Below are 18,635 nucleotides of genomic sequence, written 5' to 3'. Positions count from 1 at the left end.
GAGAGAGAAATCACTTGACCTAGTCAGTGTGAGTCCCAGTGTGAGTGCAGCATTCGAGCAGTGATCACTGGTCATGTTCGTGATCCCACCAATGTGACAGTGCTTGAGTTGGCCCTTGGGACCAGACGTCCGGCTGCCGACACTGAGATGAGCCAGCTGCAAGTGCGACGCTCCCCCAAAAGTCAGTCTACAATCACATAAAGACCAAGTGACTTGAACCGTAGATTCACATGTAATAAATTTAAAACTGGACAGTATTTACAGCATGTACATGGAAGTTATTTCAAAAGATAACTGCATGCCAACAACCATAAATTGAACCACAGGGACACCTTAAATATAACGTATTCTAAAGTATAGGCCTGCAATGACTTTGATTTGTCATGAGGCTGTGAGTTTTTGTTGAGATTGTGTTGGAGGGGTATAAATTGAGCTCTTTTGTTGGTTTTTTTTTTTTTTTAGATTGTTGTCTTTGGTGTCACATTGGACTGCATTATACCGAAAGGTTATCCTTCCAGCTTTTGCTTCCAGCTAGCTACTTCAACAAAGACAGCTGATTTTACCCATAATTATGTTAACATTGAATCAATTTAATAAATCATAGAATAGATTTATTTTTCATTGTTTATGGGTCAGTTAAGCATTCCAGAACAATACCTACTTGCTTTCTTGCTAAGAGTTTGATCAAAAAGTTTAATTCTCCACCTGCACAATGTAATTTGACACATAACCCCCTTTTACAAGCTGCATGTTCTTTTGTTTTCTGAGTGTCAACTTTTCAGTGCATCCATAGTTATCTCAGCACTTTTTCATCCGTTACTCTGTTAAAATACTTGACTTGTCATGATAGTTTACCAAATGAAAGATAAAACATTAGCGACATAGCGAGCCACATGCTAAAGTTAGCTTGCTATGGCGCTTTCTTACACTGGACTTGTAAGAGCTGCCAAAAATGCATCAGTAACTAATGTATAACATCTAGTGAGGGAGAGAGTTGGCACCTGAAGCAAAAGGACATGCAGTTCCTAAAGCGGATATACTGTAAATCAAGATGAGAATGGCACTCCTATGCCGGTATGGTAGCTAAAAATGATGTTAAAGTCAGCAGCTAGATGGCTTAGCTCAGCATAAAGAATTGGGGTACAGCTAGCCCTGCTCATTCTTAAGGTAAAATGTTATATATTGTGTTTTTTAATCTGTAAAAATGTGTAAAATTGAGTGGTTATTTTTGGACAGGGTTTATCCTCAGTTAAGCTAACCAGCTGCTAGCTGTAGCTTCATATTTAAACAGTAGATATTATCAATCTTTTTAATCTAATTTTGTCACACAGCATATTAGCCTATTTCTCAAAATGTCAAACTACTGGGCTACTTTGAACAATGTGCTTCCCTTCCCTCCCTGCAATATATGCAAAACATTGATGGGATATTACTGGATATTATTAGAAAATGTGTTTCATTTATATGAGGGAGGTCAGCAAGATTTTGTATAAACACTGAAACATTGACCGTTTAAAAACTACTCAAGCTCAAGCAAAACTGGATTTAATATTTCACACTAGCCTTTAATTGCCCTCTGACTTGTTCCTTGCCTTGTCTCTGTGGACTTCCCCTCCTCAACCCTGACACATTTACATGTCATCACCATATGACGTGCATATTCTGTGTTTAGTTCAGAATACACAACATCCCATCCAGCTAAACATTCAGAGCAGAATGAAGGCAGAGACCAAAATTAAATACATTCAAGGAGCTTTTTGACAAAGTGTATCGACGTTTCTTTAAAGCTGCCTTGGAGCATTAGAGTGGGTGGGAGATCTGAAGATCTTCGGTCTACACACATTCTTTGGAGCCATTAGGTAAACATCGCTATATAACGCCATATCATACAACTCCACATGTAAACAGACTTCACTATTTCACAGAGTGAAGATGCAAATTATATACAAGTATGTGTTAGTTGTTGTATGATTTCCTTCAGCTGCAGAGGCTGTGCGCACCACAACCAGAGACAACAGCCCCCTGCTCCCACTGCTGCCTGAGGTGAATGTTCGCCGTGTTTCACATGGGCTTGCTGCTGGTGGTTACATTAAAACATCTCCCAGGGGTGGAAATGTGTTTTTCACATCTCTTACACTGGCTTCACGCGCCAACGAGTTTTATAATGGAACACACCTGTGACTGTATTCTGGGTTTTAATTATACAATGTGGGCCCTTGTGTGTCAGTCTCACAGGACCTCTGCCAGGCAGCGGTCAGTACCTTCGCTCGCTTCCAGCCGCACCTGCCGACTGGTTTTTCTGTTCTCCACCCAGGAGTTGTGTATGACAGTGCCCCCTGGAGAAGGGTCTACCTGGAGCAGGGACACTACCCTCTTCTTAACCTTGGCACGGAGGGCACGGCGTAGCTTCTGTCGGGTGAAGGCGTAGAGCAGTGGGTGAGAGACGGTGGTGCCGTAGGCCAGGGCTAAGAACCATAGGCGTACGCTGACCAAGGTGTCACTGGGGCCGATGCCAAGGATTAGCACATTGGTCACAGAGAGGGGAGCCCAACAGCCCAGGAAGGTGGTGATAATGATGAGGGACATCCTGAACACCCGCCTTTGTCGCTCACGTCGATCCCTGTGTCGCCGCACTGCCCGCCTCAGGGCAATGATGGCCGACACAGAGGCCTGGACACCCATGGTGGGGGGCATGTGGGTGGCAGCACCCGTGTCAGGCATGACGAGGGGGGCCGAAGAGGATAGGGCTGGGGGGGAGGTAGCTGTGGGTGTGGGGGTAGGGGAGGGGATGAGGGGTGGGTGGCTGTGCTGTTTTGTGCCATCCGTGGTGCACTGTTCCCCTCCCCCTCCTCCTTCTGCACTGTCATTCATTCTGACCCCCGCCTTCTTTTTTTTCTGTTTCTTGTGGCGCCCCCCGCAAGAGGGACCCTTGAACCGCTGGCTCTTCTTCATGTGGGAGCCAATGCGGATGTTTAAAGCCCTCAGTATTCTGGAGTAGGTAAACAGCATGACAGCCACGGTGACAAAGAAGATGGGCACCTGCAGGATAAGATGGTAATACATACTTTGGCCTATGTGGAAGCCCTGCCCACCAATACACAGCAGCGTCTGGTTGCGCCACGCTGGCACCACAGTGGCACTAATGCCACGTGAGGACAAGGACAAGGGTGTCCCCTGTCCTCTCACCTCTGCTCCATCCCCACTGGACCACTGCTCCTCCAAGAATGGGATGAAAAACACAGCCACCGAGGTGACCCAGACAGCAGCCAGGAGCAGCGCTGCTCTGCGTGTCGTCAGCATCCTGTTGGCCGGCCGTACTGAGATGTCATATCGGTCCATGCTGATAACCAGGATGTTGATGGCTGTGGCTATGCTGGCGAAGGTGACGCAGGCCTCGTGGAAGCAGCAGAGCAGGGCCAGGTTTGGTCCTGGAGGCAGCAGAACGACCACCAGAGTGAGGGGCAGACACAGCACGCACACCGCCACATCCAGCACATGCAGATTGACAGTCACCATATTGCTCACCGAGTCCACTAAATTGGATTGAGAGCAGTAGAGCACCAGTACCGTCAGGTTGCTGCTGAAACCCAACACCAGCTCCAGCATAAGGAAGGCGGTGAGCGGCACCTGGAAGCCCAGCGAGTACGGCATTAACCACGACGCAGGGCTGTTGGACGAGCCCCCTCCTTCCTGCTCCTCAAGGACTCCCGTTCCCTCCAGGCCTGCCACCATCCCAGCCCAGTCAGTGGTGGCTGGGCCCGAGGTGTAGCTGTCAGACTCCATGACCGCCTCTCAGCCCTCATATATTGTGTCTGTCACACTGTTGAGGAGCTCCCATGATGCACCAGGCTGATCCTCCATGATGCAGGGATGAATAACAGCTTGGTGACAGCGCTGGGGAGACAAGAAGACAATCCAGAAGGATGAGAAATGAAGTATGGAGGAGGGAATCAAAACACATTTTCTCTCTCACCTCATGTCAGACATGTCAACATAAGTTGTCATAATACAGTGATCATTACCCAAATCTATCCATCTATCTGTCCCTCAGTCGGTCCGTCTGTCGGTCCGTACGTCTGTCGTTATAAAATATGCATATAAAAACCCCCAGTGTCTGCAGATTGAACAGGTGCTGCATAATGCATCAATCCAGTGTCCAATCTGTCTCCTTTCAGTGTCTCTGATTACGATTTTGGCTCAGCCACGGTCTGAGACCTGCGCACAAGCTGTCAGAACCACAGGCCATCACAACAGGCAATCACTAATGTGCTCTGCAGCTCAGGGGAATGAGCAAATTGAATGGAGCAAAGTAATCAGACCTGCAGGTAATCAACTGCCCTCTCATTGGATCAGTGAAAACAACACATTCAGCAACTTACACACAATTGGTTATGATCTCTGCTCTGCCAGCTGTAGCAGACCACATGATTTATTTATAATACTTCAACTGCCAAAGGACCATAAGTGGTGGATGCTTAAAGCCAAACTGATGATGACTGCAGTTAATTCACTTCACATCAGAAGAGTTTTTTTCATTCAAATGTTCTGTGAAAGGACCCCAAGGAATAGCTGCAGAATGAACCAAAAGTAAAAAACAATCTCAAAGAGGATTTAGGGGAGATTTGTATGATTAAATTGCAATGTTATCTACAGTTAAACCTACAAAAAAAGAAAAAAAGAAAAAAAACACGTATTTGTTTTACAGAAGTACATTCAAAGAATTGCTTGGAGGTGATTGCTTACAGTTGGAGTCAGGAGGTGTTAGCCTAGCCTAGCAGAGAGAAATGGCCTGCTGGGGACCAGCACCAAAACACAACATATGCTGGTCTTGCTGGTGACTGGTCATCAGCAATGCCACTTTAACAACATTCACTTTAAACTCCCTGTTAAAGCACAACTTGTTATTTTAATATTTCCAGTTGTGTCCAGATAAAACAAATAACATACAATGTTGTAGAGTGATGTTTAGAGGTGTTGCAGGCATATATTTTTTTTAAGTTTGTAAGAGTTAAGCTAACTAAAAACTGCTAAGCTAATCACGTTCTTGCTTCTAGCTTTATATGTTACACATAAACATAACGAAACATAACTTTCATCTCTGGATTTTTTGTATTTATTTAAAGCAATCACAATCAGCTCTGGCAGTGCAAAGGACACCATGCAGCAATGATGTCCTTGCAAAATAGTGTAGGGGGTGAGCACTGGCATTAAAATGGCAAAATCTCTGTAAAGAAAAGGTAAAAGCTGCTAGCTTTATCATTCTTTGTTCTATTAGCAACCAGGTTCAAGCAACTTGTTATTATCAGTGTGTAGTAAGGGTGGGTGGTTTACAGTTTGGTCACCATTGCAGCTGTCATGCTTGGTCACAACATGCGTTTTGCAACAGAGTCAACGATGCTATGATTGTTTTAGTGGGTTCAAAACAACGTGCTTTATTGTTGCTGCAAAAACATGCAGCTAGTGGTCAAAGCACATAATCATAGAACTAAAGTTACATCCAGTAATTACTGTTTTCTGTGCTAACAGCGATTTAGTATCACAAATATGTGGAAGACTTTCCCGTTGTTGTCTGCAAGATCCAGTGAAGTGAAGTGAAGATCCAGTGGATTAACTTTCTCAATGTAAATAACAGAATGCGCTTCAAAACTCAGCTTGAGAAAAGATAATTTCTAAGTTAAAACTTAAACTTGTTAGTTTTGCCAAGGCTTCAGCTTACTTTTTATTTTGCATATTAATCTGTTGAGCTTAACTTTTGCACATCCTTGCTCTTCAGTGACTCATGTCTATTGTAGCACAATTATTTAGTACTCAGCCTTTGTTGACGCAGATGAAGTTACTACAGTAGTAGGTTAGATGTGGGCAACTGTTTTGTCACATTGCTTTTTGTCTAACTCAATACTGCAACAAAAGCTCAGCTGGCTCCGTTGCTAACATTACAGGAAAGCTCCGCCTGCTCCCTGATCCTCAACAGTGTGTGTGTGTGTGTGTGTCTGTCGCTGCTGTGTTGTATTTGGGTTTTCTCCACATTAATGCTGTTGAGATGCCTAATTCTACTGCTTGACTAACTGTGAGAATGAATCACATTATCTGGCAGGCTACCCCTCTTCATACCTCATACCTCATTTGTATTCCAATTTCAAGACACTGAATGTTTTTTTTTGTTGTTGTTTGTAAAGACACACTGCCAATAGAGTGAACAAAAAAAAAGCTAGAATCATATTTGAGTGGAGTATCCCTTTTATTTTTGTAATAGTGTGACTTGTCGCTGCAAAAATACAAAATAAACACAGTGAAATTTTAGGTCATATCGCCCACCACTAGAGTGTAGGTTGTTGTTGCTTCTTTCATGTATCCACCTGGATACTGAAAATGGTAACATGCAGATAGCTGAAGGGGAGGAGAATGTCGCCTGAAATAGGTTGCCGGTGGCAGGCGCATACTCTCAGTGTACATCCGGTGAGTCAGACTAGTTGTATTTAGAACAAATACTGATGTGCGATACTGATGATAATGTCAACAGCATCAGAAGACAATTACTTACATCTAGTCTCTGTCCAGTCTTAATCTGTGCTGCAGAAGGAACTTAGAGAGGAGGATGATGATGATCCAATCCATTGTTTTGAGTTGCCTTTAACTCCCTCTGCAACAACACCACGAAAGGCATTACATGGAAGACAAAAAAACCCTCACTCTGTCCAATTTACAAGTATTGACTCCACTTCAATATCTGGATCTGAACAGTGTTATCTGCTGTTATTCATTGCTGTAGCTCGCAGGTCACTGAGGACTTTCGTTACAGTTTTCTGTAGTATCAGTGTGACGTAGCGTGTGGGTACTTGTATGCACTCAGACAGTGGCTCACTGTCGTATCGACAACTTCGAGATTAAAGGCACTGTCTATTACACAGTCGCTCGTCATTGATTGGAAAATGGCTGCCTATTGCACCTGCGGGAAATCAATGGAACAATTAGAATCACTGCTTCTCTACTCCGAAATTCATCAAGAGGTCGAAAATCTCAGCATCAGCATGGCGCTGGAAACACGTGACGGCGGAAAAAAAACACACGGAAAAAAACGGAAAACAGCACAACAAATCAGCTCCCAACCTCCGCACAACTCAACTCTGGCAACGAGACATCCATTTGAGTGATGGAGTCATTTTCTCCTTGTTACTGTTGCTACGGCAACCACACTACAAGAGTCTAGATTAATGAGGACACAGGTGCCATAGTATTGAAGTGTGCGTCACTGGGCTCTTTGGTGACACCACGCTAGTGACAGTGAGGAGGTAGAGTAGCAGAGTTGAAACATCTCTCGACTGCGGAACGGAGAGCTTGAAACATGTCGCATTCCCACAGGAGAGGATAAAAGCACAACGTAGCGCTGCACTGTCGCTGGTCTGCTGTTGTGAGTCAAAATGTCAACAGCAAAGTGCAACAATAAAACCTTCTGCTGCTGGTATATTGAATGTTGCCTCTAATAACCATCCACACCACAGCGTCTGCGTGTTTGTTGACTTGCATGCGTTCCTGCTCTCCCCGGGCATGTCAACAACAGGATGTGGGAGGAAACAGAAGTCCCTGGAGACTGACAGCACTCTTCTTTAAACTATTCCCAGTAACATAAGCAAATTACAGACTTTGTGGAAGCAAGAGGCAAGTTAAGTTTCTGCAGAAATGCCTAAGTTAGAGAGAAAGCAGTTGGCAGATATAGTTTAAATCTGTAGGAGCCGCCTCGTGCTGACTTGAGGAGACACTGGGGAACGTAAGGGAGTCGGGGAAAAAAAGGCCAGCGAAGAACTGACAGTGTGCATGAGCGCAGCCCTGCAGCCACTTTGCTAGACTCGCGTTGGAGGTTTCCAGCTGGTCCGATCGTGAGCAGACTGTCTGATTGGCACCAAAGGCTGGAAATGGGAGAGAGTGAAGATAAGGGGGTGAAGAGGGGGAGTTTGGATGGAATCTGGGGAGAAATGGAAATGTGGAGAAGTATGGATTCTTGTTTATTAAGGTGCACCTGAAAGTAGGACATGCCAAACGCCTCCTAGAGAGCTGAGACAGATTACAGAAATGACGCGGGAAGGAAGTAGAAAAGACAGGCGAGCCAGCGGCACTGGTAAACAAGATGTCCCAGGGAGCAGAGGTGGCAGATTTTTTTTTTTTTTCTTAACATCAGCCTTACATCAGCTTCCCCCGAACTGCCGCTGGTTTCCTGGTTTCCACCAGTTCCCAAAAGACCTCTTCAGTCCCGAAAGACTCAGCTCATGATTGCCTGTGTGAAAAGCTGCATGATGAGCACGCAGGTTAGGTGAACAGATATCGGCAATCTTGAAATCATAGCAGAATAGCAATCTGGCTTTTGCCCGGCATCCTATGGAGAATGGAGCTCTATGATATTATATACGTTTTTTTCCCGTAATATAGGGACTAATGGTTTGGCAGTGCGAGCTTTGTGTGCTCTAATTTAAGCAAGGTTTTGTGTGATTTTAACACACTAAGGGAGACTTTCTGTGTCAAACAATGTAGTAACACTGGTTTTCTGTACTTTAAATTATAAGACTGAGTTGCAAAGGGCATTCATGTGAAGCAGAAGTATGAAAAACAATCAATATGAACCTGATTTGACCCACGGTGTGTCACGCTCAACCACTTCTTTATCCACAGGATGGTTGTTAAGAATTTTCTCGCTCTTTGAACAGCCGGAATCCAAGTGACCTCTGGGTTAGACTTTGTGAGGCACTGTTCATTTCTGAATCCAGATAAAACCCTGTCAGAAGGCAGCAGCCCCGCTCCTGATAACTAGCTGTGAGTCAGAGGCAGGCAAGTGTGAAGCCAGGTGCATTTCTTAAAGGTGGTAAAGGTGGCTTCCTAATTAAGTCGCCTGCGAGCAGAAGGCGCTCACCAGGGAGTGCTCCAAGTGACGATGTGTGTGACCATTTCCTAGCTTTGCTGAAGGCAATAATCTCACTTAGACCCTGACATCCAGAGGACCAGGGTAGAAGTCACATCAAGGTGATGCATTTAATCTCCAGGAACACTATCTCAGCAACACCTTCTCCTTTTAGCCTCCGACAATGTAATGAGGTCGAATGTGAGTGCAAGAACACATTTTTAGAGAGAACAAAGTATCAGGTGTTGACAGTGAGAACCTTTGTGCACTGTACCTGTTGACACCCAGGTCTGACTGGAATGTCCCGTTCCCTGCTAGCCTGAAGCTAAATAAATAGTTTGTAATAAATACGCTTATTGGATTTATTTGATAGATGAGAGGATCGTCCGCACTCTCGTGTGTAGTCTACATGAAGTTCCGGCAAGCAGCAGGTTAGCATAAAGACTGGAAACAGGTGACAACAGCCAGTCTGACACTTTGGGGGTTTTGTATGGATTACACAAATACAATATAACGCAGTAATTAGTTAGCTGTGCAGCTAATTGTTTCACCCTGCTTCTAGTCCTTATGCTAAGGGAAGCAAACAGGCATTGGTGTCATTTACGCTGGGGGCAGGGACACGTTTTGAAATGCCTAAATTTGTCTCCATTTCATTTTAAAAGCAGAATTTGTTAAGAATGTCTCAGAATAGCGTGCGCCACGAAATGTTACCTAGCAAATCAGAACAAGTTGCTCTCAATCAGCCCCTGCTGTTGAAATTGGCTGCTGCAGAGTGTGATGCCAAACTGTGCGCAATTTTAACTTGGGACCTCACATTTAAGGTAGACTATTAACTACGACTGAACAACAGCATACAACAAGTAAAGGAAAACAGTTAAAATCTGTTCTAAAACTGTTAAATCAGAAATTAGTAATAAGGTTGACTGTTTAACTAGCTGGTTAACTAGAACAGCCTAAGGTTTACAAACATATCAAGATCACTGTTTCATATTTGATGGGTTTTATGGCACATTAAAAGACAGTGACTTGCTGTAAACTGCTGCATACTAAAGCAGTTTCTCATTTTTCCTCCCGTGGTCCTGTTGTACATCATGCACTTTGGGGTCGCTGTAAGTTATAACTGCACCTTCTAAAAAATGCATTGCTGGCTACTGTACTTCCCGGATTCATGACGCTGTGGCAGCCGCGAGTGGAGGAGATTGACAGACGTGGTATTTGAGTTTAATTGTGTCAAATGAATGAATTACTGTGTGGAGGTCTCATTACATTGCTTCAAATTTTGAAGACGGTTTGAAAAGCCCTCATGTCCCAACCGCTTTTCAATACGGAGTGACACCCTTGCTAACAGGCTGCCGGCTCCGGCTTCATGTTGACTGCAGAGAGACAAACTGTTGTTATTCTTCGTCATGTTCATATAGACTTATAGTCGCTGCCTGAAATTCTCACTACAAAAATGCAAAAATGTACACATGCCCATGCACAGTATTCAAATGCATTTATTTGATTCTGCACTGCACCTGACATCACATCCAGGTCCGAATCTTAATCCTTTGTTTTTCATTCAGCTGAGAGGAGTGTTTTGTTTAATCTCATTTAGCTCTATTTATATGTAAAGATTTACAACGTTTAAAAGGTTATTTCCTCTGCCATGGATTTTGTTGCTTTGTGATCTTGTTGAATGCCAATTTTCTTCAGGATAATCAAGGTTCAGTGAAGCTAATTATCATACATCAGGTTTTTTATAGGAAAGCAATAATTTTCAGTATCTATCCTTGTTCAACAACAACAGACAGAGAAATCCTTTAGAAAGTGGAACACCAAGTTCAAAATTTGCTAACCCTAACTCCAAACAGTCAGACTTGAATGCAACAATGCAGACCTGGTCCCTGGAGGGTAAAGAACTGTTCGTTCAAACATAAGAAATCAATGCAGGTTGATGAAAAGTGCAATAGAAACATTAATTACAACACTTCATAACAACAACTGCTGAACACCAGACAATGATCTGATGATATAATGGATAATTTTTCACTTTAACGGCGCATCAAAGCCTCAGCAGGGAGGTTAATTCACAGTCTGGTACAGCACATCCAGAGCTACCACTTTCCACGCACACAGAGCCGAGTGATGCTCCACAACCTTTTCCCCTCTGGTGTAGGAAGCCAGAAAATATGTGACAAGAGACTGTATAGCATGTATAATTGAACAGCTATGGTCACATCAGCATTTCCCAGAAGCAGCAGCACAAAGATTAAAAAGATGAATGGCGGAGAAGATAATATCGCTACTCCTGTGAGACAAGCTGATGTAACAGGTTGTCAAAATGACACATGGTGGGAAGACAAGAATGTTGAATAGTGAGAGGGAAATACATTTTAATGTACAGTTTTTATGGGGGATACTGTGGGAAACCACATTGTATCAACACCAGATAAAAATGATCATGACCAGTGTGTGATTTGTTCATTTTGAACAGCAGCATGGACATAACCCTAACACTGATGTAACCCTACAGAAAAAAAAACTACATCTGTAGTCATGTCAGCAATGCAGAAACTACTGAATGATCATGGAAATGTCCGAGGGATACCGGCCGCAAGTGTGTCTCTATGATCCTCTTGCTCCTCTGAGCCGACACATTGCTTCCTGTCACCTTGATCATGATGGTGACATCACCCCAAAGAGTATATAGGACACATTATAGCATAGAATTGAGTATTTATAGTGTATGGTTTGGATGATATTATAGATCCAAGACAAAACTGACAGAAGGGAGGGACAGAGAGAGGAATGTGCAATAACAAATCTGCCTGCTGCCTCAGCACCATGGACAGCACCATGGATTTATTAATGCACAGTTACACTACTGATATTTCAAAACCATGGTCATGGCTGTAGATTATAATTTACACAAATTTCAGTCAGATAGAGGAGCAATGAGTACAACAGACTAGACTAACAAATTCAACAAAACCCCCCTCTTTGAACTGTGGTTCTCTCGTCTTGAAGTCAGTGAGTTTTTTAATGGGTTTTCAATTAAAAGTCTGAAGTGGTTAACACAAGCTTATAAGATTTTCATATTTTGCTCGACAACAGAAAAAACATCAGTAAATACCCCACGTTTGAATTTCACTTGGCTGTCTTTACAGGTGGACTTGCACACAATTCTAACTGTGACTTAACAACTTATAGATTGATCAATTTATAGTAAAGTGTGTGTAGGATGGTGTATTAAGATGTTAAGTGCCGGTTGTCCGGTGTCCAAGTCACACAACCACAGTCCAGTTCAACGTTACTACGTCGACTTCTGATGATTTCCTTTATGCTTCAAAATCACAAAAGCGGTGTTCATCTGGAAAGATTATCTTCCTGAACAAAATGTTAGGCACCATAAACCTGTGTTGTCTACAGAGTTTATTTTTGGCAATAATCCGAAATCCAATCCAAAAATAGGCCTTTTGCTAAAGGGAACCAGAACGATGTTAACTTAGTCCAGTCTGGGGATCGGCGACGTGAAATGACTCTCTCTGCTCTCAGGGGATGGAGAGCAGAGATGGGTGATTAACAAGGGGGATGCATTTTTCACTATCTTGATTTAGCATGATAGCAGGCTAACATTTGCTTGTGAGCACTAAAGTACAGCTGATCCTGATGAAAATCTCAGTGGTTTTGTCAGGTAGACTGTCAAGGTTCCAATTCATCCTTAAGGGGATAAGAATACCTGTACCAAATGTAATGCCTATTAATCCAGTAGCTGTCCAACCACTGTTAGCAAGGCAGCAAGTAAAGTAAGGTTTAGATAATTATGCTTTCAAAATACACTTTTATTTGCACTTTCCGTTGTTTGAATCTATATCGCCATTCATCAGGAGTGCAGGATGTTAACTAAAAACTTCCACTGTCAATAACAAATCCATTACAGTATTATTACCATGTGTTTATCAGCGAGCATATCCACATTTTTCTCTACACACAACACATGGTTTTTGACATGACCTCCATATGTTATAGCATCACAAGGTTATGGCGGTTAGAAGTACATCAGTTTTTCATTAAGATGCAAAGTTATGCACTAAGGTGCCTGAAAATCTAATCAGAGCATGAGCTCAAGCGGAAGAAGCATGAAGTACTGACACTTAGTTTTTGCCATTAGCTGTGGTGGCAGGACAGAAAGAAGCGATGAACAGGGCGGGTATTTAATGACCATATTTTTATTCTAATATATACTGTATGTAAAGAGATTGTAATGTCACTATGGATACTTCAAGGGTTTTTTTTTGTAGTCTGTACAATAGGAGAATTCGAAAAAAGATCTAGCTTAAGTGTCTTGCCTCCAAAGAATCTGATCATTCACTCTTTTGTGCCAAAACGGAAGCTTCAATCACCTCTCACAACGATGTCCCCACAATGTTTTTTTTGGGGGAAAAAAGACTACCCACTGAGACATCAAGCTGTGATTTGAGTTCTCTCTCAGTCACTGCACCATGATGGAGACAAAATGTCATGTCAGAGCAAAATACTTGCAGGCCACTGCTCATCCCCGGCACAGTCGGCCTAGGAGAGCAAGGCACACACATTAATATTGCTACACAAACACACACGCACAGTTATACAACGGGACACCTGCTGAGTCTAAGTGGTCTTGTATCTGTGGATGAATACAAAAAGGATGAACATCTCATCCGAGGCAGCCCAGGAGTACATTACAGGACTGCACATGTAAGGGATTATTTTCTCTGACTGCAATTGAAAACACAAATTGAACACGGCTTTCTCTCCTGAATCTGACTTCCAGCTGTTTGTCTGCCTTTAACACGACAGCTCTCTGGGGCCTGACTTTGACCTTTAGATGTGGAGACAACTGCTACATTGACATTATGTTGACCACTTTTCAAGATCAGTATCATCATGTTGCCTAAAGTATTATGGACATTCTGAATATAAATCAATAATTATAAACTGCCAATATGACAAAAACAGTGACACATAATTTCACACACCTAATTGTATATCCTTCCTAGTACAAACTGCATGGCTTGTTTTTTTGTTTTTTTGTTTTTTAAAAAAAACTTTTGTGGTCAAACTCCATCCAGGGTGAAGACCATGCTGCTTTGCTGAATACTATTTCTAAGGATCTGAGTTGAAATGTGTCTTTTGAATTGACAAACATCTTGTGTGAATCATGGCACAATTCAAATGGGCACATGCACATGTATTTAAGGTGTCATGGTGGTCCAGATGAAGATGGGGGACTCTGCCTGTCTATAGAGGGAAAAAGGCTTCTGCTTTCTGAGTGAAGGAGACATATCACAGCTTGCATGCCTCCACTTCATGAGTGAAATATGAAGACACAAGGTGGGTCCTCCTCCAAATGTGCTATAAAAGTACAGAGGTCTTGAATTACCACTGGTTTTTAACAGACATGTATGAATTTTGTAGAAAAAAAGGTTGTGTATCAACATCTTAAATGTTGAAATGTGCCCATCTAGCACTTGGAAGCTTAGATTGCCCATTAATACGTCCAAAACATCATTGCCCTCTTTTCAAAAGTATTAATATGCATTTGCACAATAGCTGTAGTATCATCAAAGTCTGCTTCCTTCCCGCAAGTGAGGAGAATTCCCTTTTTTAGCTAGCCTTTGATTGCTTATGGCCTCCGAAATATTCAAAACTTTGCACACTTCACAGTGTATGTCATATGATCTACACAAAGACATACAGAACATAATACACCCATACACTGTCTCATCCGTCACGGCTGTATTAACACAGTGAGGTCACAAGCAGGGTCAGGGGTCTCTCTGACTGATTGGTTTATTGACCCTCTGTCTACGGCTTTTACAGCCCTCAACTGTGGCTTTTGTTAAAGCTGCATGCATGCGTTCTGTTCAGAAATCTGATTATCACTTCTGCAAAAGTCATAAATATTTCGGCTCATTTCATAATGGAGTTGAGGGGCAGCTCGGAGAAGTGAGCAGGGCGGCGTGAAATATGGAGAAATACAGAGAGTGCTTTAAAGGAAAGTATGAGGGCGCGTAAAATGAAGCAAAAACTCTTCAAGAGACTCATCTTTAATGTATGTATATCTTTAAACGACGGCCGAGGAGAAACGAGAGAGATAGCATGCACACACTGTTAGTGCCCCTATTGCCGTTTCACTCAGTGATCAGAGTACAGACTCTCCAACGTTAGACGGGCAAGTCAGGTTTAAACGCAGCATCCAGCCTCTCACTCGGGGCCTTTGTGTTGTCCTGTTACCTGAATTATTTAGCACCAAGCAAAAATGTGGACCTGAAATAGCCAGGCATCGGTAAAACCCAAGCTTGGGTAAGAAAAGAGGGAGAAAAGAAGAAACAGAGTCAAGAGAGAAGGCGTGTGTTGCAATTGACAGACGACGGACGCAAAACAGAACACCGCTTGGTGAGAAAAGATGAGGTTATTTAACTTCAGACGGAGGCAATTAGAACACAACACATCAGTGTGTGTGTGTGTGGGTGTGTGTGTGTGAGCTAGACAGAAAGGGTGTGATGATGTTTAACACACACACACACACACACACACACACACACACGCACACTTCCTGTCTTCATGTGTCCAGCAGCATTTGGTTCTCCCCTCCCCTTCATGTTCACAATCAAAGCCGTCCACAGCAGAACACGGGGACGGCGCGGCGGAGACACAGCTCAGACCCGAACGCTTTCATCAAGACTTTCTCTTTGCTCTCCTCCACCTCCACACTCTCGCAAACCAAGCCCTCCCTTCTCCGCTGCTCCTCATCTCGCCTGCTGTGTCTTACTGCATTTAGTTTCACTTTTACAGTCTTTACTTGTCCCTCTGTGCAGTCTCTCTTCTCATCTCTCTTTCTAGCTGTCTTGTTCTCCATCTTTACTCATAGCAACAGCACAGTTTTTTCACAATCTACTATATAACAGCAGTAGTGGGAAGTACATATGGTATGACGGTGTTTTATTTATGGCGTATGGTATTGGTGCTTTGGTTTAGAATAGTGTTAGTCGTCTTCAGATTTTGCCCTTTTACTTGTTTATGTTGCACCATATGGTCCTCTCATCTGTGCTGTGCTCTGTGCTGTACATGGTCACGATGACATTACAGCTCTGCTTGACTTCAACACGAAAAAAAAACCCCACTGTTGCTCGTGATGAAGAGTTGAGAGAGGACTGGCGTGCCACAGGATGCAGATAGCACGACACCCTAAGTCTGAGGTGTTTGATTCTGTTAGCGCAGATTGTTCTGAGATGTCGAGCAGCACATCGCCCCGTCATGTGAGTGGCCAAACACGCCTGTCTATCAATCTATTGATTCATCTGCCAATTACATTCAAGGTGAATCACTTGGTCTAAAACATGAATGATGGCTAAATGCTGTGTTTCTGCCAAGCAATAGTCCAAAACAGGAAAAAAAAAAAAAAAAGGAAATTAAATTGCTTCATAAATAAGTAAATAATCACAGCTGAGAGACTAAAACCAAATATTTCTTTTCTTGCATAAAATGAATATTTAAACCACCCCTTGCTTTACAAACTAAACTTACAAAACTCTCATATTAAGGTGTGAATGTGCATAAAACAATTAGCTAGTTGATTAACAGACCAATAAAAAGTCCCAAATGTAGCTCATTCTGCCCTTTAATTCAAGATTTATGTCTTTAACGCTCAGCTGAAGTTGAAGTATTTTGTTTACTTCTCACTTAAACTGTTGTGGAAGAAGACACACAATCATAATCCAGCAACTAATGGAGCCTGGCGGGCAGAGAGAACAGAGCACGAGAGGATTTATGCATTTTAAAGATATTCTAAGGCATGTTTGGCCCCTTGGCTGTTGGCACACGCAATCAAACACAAACGCAAAACAAACAAACAGAAACATCGCAAACACACACAGCATCCAAACAGACAAGCGCGCTTTGATGCGGGCTGAGATGTTTCCAGCGGACTGCAGTGAGGACTCCCTCAGGAGCGTGGGAGAAACACACTGCCTCGGAGCCCGTAACTGTGTCAAGCACCTACTCCCACATGCAGCCCGCTGTTTCTAATAAAACCCAGGTTCCTCTGCTAAATCAATACTTCCAAACAGCACGGGGCGGTGCGCCATGCTCTGCACGGAACGAAGCCAGTGCAATTATTTCATAGCAATCCTCGCATCAAATGAACGCATACAGTGGGATATAATATGCATGATCAAAACAGTGTTTCCGTTTATTTATTTTAAAGATTTTGTTAAATATCCACACTAATAAGCTGCGTAAAAGTTTATTTTTTACCATTTCCAAAGTTTAAGGGGCGCGCAAAAAGTCCACATGCATATTGCAGAAAATTAAAGAACTGTCTTATTTTAATTGCCAGCTGAAGTTATTGTTGGACTGGACCGGTGGAGGACATCTGCGTGCCGCTGCTCGCCAAGCTGCTGCGCAATTACACACCAAACTGTCCATCAGATAAACGGCTGCACACACACACACAACAACAACATAACAGTCACAGCTTGGTACACACGTGCTGTCATGAACAAAACTACACGCTTACCTCTTGTGTCGGAGCCGCGCGCTCAGAGCTCCATGTCCACAACCTGTGTGCTGGTGGGAAGCGTCCCTTCTGTCCTGTGGAGGAGCCGAGCACATGCTCAGCTGCAGCAGCTCCACCAGGGGCCACTGAACACGACACAGCTCTGAGGGACGGACCGATGGAGAGATGGATGGACGGACGGACGCACGGCTGCACTGCCCGTTTCCAGAGCTCCTCAGGCTCCTGCTGGATGACTTCAAGGTGCTGACTGGAGGAGGAGGGAGGCGCCAGGTCTGCTATCAAGGTCACTCACATCAAAGCGTTTCAGACTCCAGACCGCATGTGATGTGGTCTCTGTCTCTGACGTTCACTTTTAAAGCTGCTGTCTATTTGTCTTAAGGGGTTACATTCATATTCAAATGACTTAATTGGTGAGCACCACTGATAATGAAAGAAGCTGAATACAGCCTCCTGTGGCTCCAGGAGGAGATGTGCAAAATCTAATGAACTGCCTCGTGTGATGTCACTTGAGTCAGCATCAGCTGCCGCTCAAGTGTGAGTCGAGAGAGATGAAGTGAGCTTACAAGACCCCTGTTGCCCACTCCTCATCTGTTTGAGGCTACACATTAGCCACTACTTAGCATAACACTTTCTGACCAAACTGTCTGTGGTTCAGTTGCATTGTGGGAAATGTAGGCCCTAGGTTTAAACAAAGAGGAATTATGTATGAGTTAAAGAGACAACAGCTCTGATGCTGCTGCACCAATTTTGAGCGTTTCAAAACACCAAAAACAACACCCTGCATCACTATAAGTGCAACATCACTTCGGCAGAGTACACTTATAAGAATAAAAATGAATATTTTGAGTTTTCCTCAATTTCTTCATCATCATGATTACAAGTTGTTTTCCAGCTATGTTTTGGTTATGTTTTTTAAGTAGTATGGTGACCCTTTTTTTCTATATTACATCAGAGGTTGTGCCTTTTTATAGTATAATATAGCCTACAGAAAAACTATAATTTTGAGTTCATACCCCTAGGTTAAATGAGACAAAAGCAGCCATTGATTGGATATTTTCAGCTGAAGCATCTGTACACCCTCTGTGATGGGAAAGAAAAATGAAACCACTCACCAAACAAACCTGTTAAACAGATTGACAACGAGTAGAAACAAATGTAGACAATTATATTTCTACATTTGAATACTCTTGAAAAGTCATTTAGGAA

General features: G+C 43.1%; 1 protein-coding gene across 3 annotated transcripts; it reads right to left on the bottom strand.

Annotated features, from left to right (window-relative positions):
- Window positions 1-445: 445 nt before the first annotated feature.
- LOC119020425 (G-protein coupled receptor 22-like) lies at window positions 446-18,044 on the bottom strand. Of its 3 annotated transcripts, none has more exons than XM_037099707.1 (3): window positions 7,108-7,146; window positions 6,542-6,640; window positions 446-3,894 (listed from the first exon to the last, which is right to left on the bottom strand). In XM_037099707.1, exon 3 carries the CDS (start codon window positions 3,781-3,783, stop codon window positions 2,230-2,232), a length of 1,554 nt encoding a protein of 517 aa, XP_036955602.1. In that variant the 5' UTR covers window positions 3,784-3,894; window positions 6,542-6,640; window positions 7,108-7,146; the 3' UTR covers window positions 446-2,229. The 3 variants fall into 3 exon arrangements, with proteins under 3 accessions (XP_036955602.1, XP_036955601.1, XP_036955599.1); XM_037099706.1 differs by having other exon boundaries at window positions 6,947-7,122; XM_037099704.1 differs by lacking the exons at window positions 6,542-6,640; window positions 7,108-7,146 and adding an exon at window positions 17,430-18,044.
- Between the last annotated feature and the right edge of the window lie 591 nt (window positions 18,045-18,635).

The sequence above is a fragment of the Acanthopagrus latus genome, chromosome 6 (assembly GCF_904848185.1).
Source record: "Acanthopagrus latus isolate v.2019 chromosome 6, fAcaLat1.1, whole genome shotgun sequence".
NCBI lineage: Eukaryota > Metazoa > Chordata > Actinopteri > Spariformes > Sparidae > Acanthopagrus > Acanthopagrus latus.
This window is presented reverse-complemented; position numbering and strand designations above follow the sequence as displayed.